Raw genomic sequence first — 6298 nt, forward strand, 5'->3', positions numbered from 1 at the left:
GTCTTGGCCTGTTCCCCCTGGCAACCACTCCATCCTCCAGAGGCCACTGGACAGTCAAGTTTGGGCCTGCAATGACAAGACACGTGGGGCCTCATGGGATGAGGGTGGAGCAGGCCCTTTCCTCCCCATCCCAACAAGACCCCGAGTTGTCGCCTACAAACGGCCTCTCTGGATCCTGATCAAGCCATTTAACGGCCATGATCCCAGAGACTCAGAAACAAATCTCGAAACCCAGCAGCTTATGGCAGAAATGCGTCTGAATCATGCAGTAGGTTACTGTCGCAGGGCTACCCCAGGAGGGAAAGGGTGCTGTCCCTCCTCCTGCTCCCCCTTGGCTCTCAGTGGCCGCCATCTGCCAGAAGCCATTGGAAAGTCAGGTTTGGGCCTGCAGTGATGAGACATGTCAGGCCTCATGGGATGGGTGTGGAGCCGGCCCTTTCCCCCACCCCAACGAGACCCCGAGTCGCCACCAACGAACAGCCTCTCTGGCTCCTGATGAGCCATGATCCCAGAGACTCAGAAACAAATCGCAGAACCCAGAGGCTTTTGGCAGAAATGCATCCAGTCCCTGCAGTAGGTTACAGGCACTGGGTTGCCCCAGCTGGGAATAGGTTTCGAGCCTTGGCCTGTTCCCCCTGGTGATCCAGTGACTGCCATCCTCCAGAGGCCACTGGACAGTCAGGTGTGGGTGCGCAGTGATGAGACATGCGGGGCCTCACGGGATGGGGGTGGAGCTGGCCCTTCCTTCCCCATCCCAAACAAGACCCTGACTCATCGCCCATGAACAGCCTCTCTGGCTCTTGATCAAGCTGCTTAACGGCCATGATCCCAGAGACTCAGGAACAAATCTCAAAGCCCAGCAGGTTTTTGGCAGAAATCCCTCCAGATTTAATTGTTAAAATTTCAGAATTTCAAAATCGTGCAGCCACTACTGCATCCACATGACATCATATGTTATTCATAACCAGCAACAGAAAACAAATTGTCTACGGTTGCCTTTTTAGCAGATCTGAGTGTTGGGGTAAAATCCCAAATAATAACTGTGGGTCTGGTGTCAAAATATTGAATGTAATCAAAGTAGAGAGAGAGTAATGTGGAAATCATCTGCCCCACAGGGAGGGGGAGGGTGCGGGATGGGGGTATGCTGAGGTGTTGGGGGGTGGAGAACGGACACTGGTGAAGGTGCGGGTGTTTCATTGTATGACCGAGACTTAAACCTGAGAGATTTGTAACTGTTCTCATGGTGATTCAATAAATAAAATTGTTAAAAAATGAAAAAAAAAGTAAGGTGGAGTTCATGCCCAATTCAATCAGCTAATCAGTGGATGAATAAATAGCAGTACTCATACATTAAAAAAAAAAAAAGAAAAACAAAGTTCTATCTTATCTATCCATTTTGGTTTTTGTAAATCACAGCAGATCTTTGCCTCCTTTCGAAACTTTGATATTTTCTATGTATTTAATTTATCTTTCTTTCTTTCTTTCTTTCTTTTTTTTTTGTTGTTGTTGTTGTTTGTTTTTGTCTTTTTTTTTTTTTTGAAATAGAAAGGTTCATTGCAAAGTGGAAGGAAAACTCCCCAGCTGGGGAGGGACTTAGTATCAGACTAAGTTCTGCACTTAAATTCTTTTCCTTCCTCCCCTCCCATTGTTGCTACTGTTGTTCTGATAAGCAGGGCTTGCACACACGTGGTCGAGATGCATCCCTGGGCTCCCACACATTAGTCATGGTGCTTGCACACACCTCTCGGGGTGCCAGACACCGGCGTGTGATACCAGCACACATGCCCTGGGCACCAGGGGTTGAACTCATGCCCTCGTGCATACCAGACAGGTGCGTCTAGATGCTGAGTCACCTTCCAGGCCTCAGATCTTTTCCTCTTGTTGGAAAAAAAAAAGTCAGGTTGTTTTGCGGCCTGAGCAACTACTCCTATAGGCAAGCAGGCTATGCCCGCCCTGAGTTACGCTGCTGTGGGTTTAAGGGTTGAGTTGGGCTGGAGGCAAGCAGAAAGAACAGAGGCAGAAAGAAGCCTGGTCCTTTCATGAACAAAGCAGCAGTTTCCGAGAACTAAGCGTTTGCTATGAAGCTCCTCTTCTGGGGAGCATTATAGCCATGAAGAAGCAAAGCCCATACAAGATGCAGCTTGGGGTCAAACAACTGCTTCCTCTTCTACAGGCTCTGCATCCACTAACTTACCTTTCTGCTGTTCTAAGATTCTTTTCCTTCCTTCACTGTCACTTCTCTACAAACTGCCTGTGCTGTAGGAACACGCCACATCAGCCCAACTTCTAAACTCTCTGGAGGGAACTGGAGAAACAGCATAGTGGGTAGGGCATTTGCCTCGCACTCAGCTGACCCAAATTGGATCTCTGGCATCCCATATGGTCCCCCAAAGATCGCCCATGATTCCTGAACGCAAGACCAGCTGTAATTCCTGAGCATCATCGGTGTGACCCAAAAAAACTAAACAAAACAAAACAAAAATAAATTTAAAAAAAAACACTCTGGAGTGACTCGTCACTAAGTGTGGAGATGTGTGCTCACAGCACTGTCCTTCTTTGCGGGGAGGGGTTGTGTGTTTTGATCACATGTGGCCATGGTGGTTGGTTTCCCAAGCACCACATGTTTGGTGCTTGGGCAACCAGTGGGTGCTGGGAATTGAACCAGATCCTCCATACAAGGCAAGTGCCTTAACCCCTGTGCTGACTATCTTTTTATTTTTTCCCCTACTCCTACATTCACAAGATGTTATTAAACTCTCAAAAGCAGAGCATAAATCTGTTTGTCCTAGTGGATCCAAATCTCCCCTTTGAGAACTTTGAAAATACAGACTCTGGTTACCAGTATCCATCCCCCACTCCTTCCCACTGATCCTTAATTCACACTGGTCAAGCCTCAGTCCCATCTTCCCAGCCCCTTCCCGGTTGTGTTGGTGGCTTTACTCTTCCCAAATCATTCTTGCCCTTTCTATTGGTTTTGGGCTTGGGGCTACCCACCCAGAGGCTCAGAGGTTACTCCCGGCTATGAGCTCAAGGAATTATCCCTGGCGGTGAGCAGGGGTATATGGGATGTCAGGGACTGAGTTGGGGGCTGAACCAACTCAACGTAAGGCAAAGGCCCCAGGCTGTTCTATTCCTCCAGCCCCTATTCATGCCCTTTCTTGAATAAGCATGAATTCAAAAGGCTTGAATTCAAGAGGCCTCTCCCATTGCCACAAGCGCTTCAGGACCTATGCCCTTGTCAGGGGCAGGTGTAACCATCTGACTTGCTTGGGCAGCTTCAAGGCCACCTCCTGGCTATGCCTTTAAAAGAGTGGCTAGCCACTTTTCCTTCCGCGGTGACAAAACAATAGGATCTTCTTCCCAGGAGGAGCCTTTGTTTGCACTGAAATCTCTGAATAAAGAAGTCCTGTAGCGCCCATCCCTCAAGCTCACCTGAGTGAGAAAAACCCCTTTGTGCAGTGCAGCCTTGAGAACCACAATGGGGGCGGAGTAGGGGCACCGGGTGTTGCAAGTGCTGCAGCTTCATCTGCTGTAGATTTTTTTTTTTTAAATCACACTCACCAGGACTGGGAAAGCACCATCTCATGTGTGTGAGGCCACGGGCTTGATGGAGTGAAAAAACGGAATACAAGAACGGAATACACACGGGGTACGTAAGGCCAAACTTCTGCTGAACTTGATACATTCACAGTCCTACAGTTTTCTATTTTCTGCCAGGAAAAGTGGTTCTTCCATGAGGAGCCTGCAGTGAGTGAGATTCCTCAGGACTTTATGCCTTATGCCTACAGAGGACTTTATTCCACCTTTCTCAGGAATAGCAGTCTCCCTGGGCATAGCATGTGACACTTAACTGGATTTTGTTTCATTTCATTTATTTTATCCTGAAAGTTTTATTGACTTTCGACATCTTCTCTTACAGATGATAAAGTCTCCTCAATCTAATCCTGATTTCTTGGTAAATAATCAGTTTCCAAAGCCAGAGAGGTAGTACAACAGGTAGAGTGCTTGCCTTGCCCGTGACTAACCCAGGTTTGATCCCCAGCATCCCGTAGGGTGCCCCTGAGACTGCCAGGAGTGATCTCTGAGTGCAGAGCCAGGAGTAACCCCTCAGTTCCTCCAGGTGTGGTTCCCAAAAAAACAAAACAAAAATATTATCTGTTTCCCTTCTTTAATAACTTTAACTATCCCCACCCACCCACCCCCCTTTTATTGAGGCATAACTGTGCTCAGGGCTTACTCTTAACTGTGTGCTCAAGAATCACTCCTGCCTGTTTGGATCACGTGGAGTTCCAGGGATGAGCCCTGGTGGTCCATGTAAAAGGTAAGTGTCCCGCCCATTGTCTGGTCCCCGTTTCCCACTCTTTGTTTTCAAGTGTAGCTTGAGGATTTTGTTTTGTTCCAGAGACTATACCTGGTGGTACTCAGGGGATACTCCTGGTTCAATGATTGGGGGACTGTGCAGTGCTAGAGATCACACTTGGAGCTCCCTAAAGCAGAGGGTGTGCTCCAGTCCTTTGAGCAGCTCCCCAGCCCTGGCTTTGAGTTTTGCAGTTTCCTCCCTCCTTGTTTGTGTTTGGAGGAGGCAGCTTCACAGTCCACCTTGACTCAGAGCCTGGTGCCTGGATTACTAAATAGACTGGCCTTCTTTCCATGTCCTCGGTCTCATAATCCCAAATCAGGCATTTTTTAAATGATGCAAAGGCCTGACCCCACCCTCAAGCATCTGATGGAGTTTATAGAACTTTCATTGGTATTAATAAACTCCAGGGGGGTTGTTGTGTTTAGTTATGGTTTGGGTTGCTGTTTGTTTGTGAGTTTGTCCATCTTCTCTTAGAAATTCCCCACCTCTTGGAGAGTCGGTGGGCAGCTTGCTTTACATGTGGCAGACTCAGGTTCAATTCACAGAATCGCATAGACTTCCCAAACCCAGGAGTCAGCCCTTAAAAAAAAGGGAAGAAAGAAAGGGAAGAAAGGGAAGGAAGAAAGGAAAGGAGGGAGGGAGGGAGGAAGGAAGGAAGGAAGGGAGGGAGGGAGGGAGGGAGGGAGGGAGGGAGGGAGGAAGGAAGGAAGGAAGGGGAGGGAGGGAGGAAGAAAGGGAGGGAGGGAGGAAGGAAGGAAGGAAGGAAGGGGAGGGAGGGAGGAAGAAAGGGAGGGAGGGAGGAAGGAAGGAAGGGAGGGAGGAAGGAAGGAAAGAAGGAAAGGAGGGAGGGAGGGAGGGAGGGAGGAAGGAAGGAAGGAAGGAAGGAAGGAAGGAAAGAAGAGAGGAAGGGAGGAAAGAAGGAAGGGAGGGAGGAAGGAAGGAAGGAAGAGGGAGGGAGGGAGGGAGGGAGGGAGGGAGGGAGGGAGGAAGGAAGGAAGGAAGGAAGGAAGGAAGGAAGGAAGGAAGGGGAGGGAGGGAGGGAGGGAGGGAGGGAGGAAAGAAGGAAGGGAGGAAGAAAGGAAGGAAGGAAGGAAGGAAGGAAGGAAGGAAGGAAGGAAGGGAGGAAGGGAGGAAAGAAGGAAGGGAGGAAGGGAGGAAAGAAGGAAGGGAGGAAGGAAGGAAGGAAGGAAGGAAGAAGAGAGAAACAATAAAAGAAAGGCCCCCTCCTCCTCTCTTCTCGAAGGCTCCCAGTGCCCCTTCCTTTGCTTTCCCCTTCCTTTCCCTTGGTTGTGGTTGTGGTTAAGACTGAAGGTCCTCAAGCTGGTTCGCGAACGGCGTGGGAGCCCGACACGCTAATCAGGATGATCACTGACGTGCAGCTCACCATCTTCGCCAACATGATGGGTGTGTCACTCTTCCTGCTTGTCGTTCTCTACCACTACATGACCTTCAACAACCCCAAGAAGCAGGAGTGACAGTGACGCTGCCCCAGGGCTCCAGAACATTGTCTGAGGCAAGATGGAGGGCATGAGGGTCCCTCACACTTCACTTCATCCCTCCTACCCATCACCACATACAAAAAGCAACTACACCTGAATTTTTCCAAACAACATTTATTTCCTCAGAGTCTTCCTTAACCCTATGGAATGAGAAGCTGCCACGTAGTAGGGCCCAGTATGGGGGATGCTATCTTTTGTACTCCACCCCCAATATAAAAATATAAATATATTTTTTCTGTAGCATTGCACTGCACTCTCCTCCCGTTGTTCATCGATTTGCTCGAGCAGGCCCAGTAACGTCTCCATTGTGAGACTTGTTGTTACTGTGTTTGGCATATTGAATACAACACGGGGAGCTTGCAGGCTTTGCCGTGCGGGTGAGATACTCTCGGTAGCTTGCCGGGCTCTCCCAGAGGGACGGAGGAATGGAACCTGGCGC

The 6298-nt window shown here is 49.2% G+C and overlaps 1 protein-coding gene across 1 annotated transcript; it reads left to right on the top strand.

The window, feature by feature from the left end:
- The first annotated feature begins 5679 nt into the window (after positions 1-5679).
- On the top strand, positions 5680-6036 carry LOC130028399 (dolichyl-diphosphooligosaccharide--protein glycosyltransferase subunit 4-like). The gene has a single exon (XM_056119165.1). The coding sequence runs from the start codon at positions 5722-5724 to the stop codon at positions 5833-5835; it is 114 nt and encodes a 37-aa protein (XP_055975140.1). The 5' UTR covers positions 5680-5721; the 3' UTR covers positions 5836-6036.
- Positions 6037-6298: the final 262 nt, after the last annotated feature.

The sequence above is a fragment of the Sorex fumeus genome, unplaced genomic scaffold (assembly GCF_029834395.1).
Source record: "Sorex fumeus unplaced genomic scaffold, SorFum_2.1 ptg000039l, whole genome shotgun sequence".
NCBI lineage: Eukaryota > Metazoa > Chordata > Mammalia > Eulipotyphla > Soricidae > Sorex > Sorex fumeus.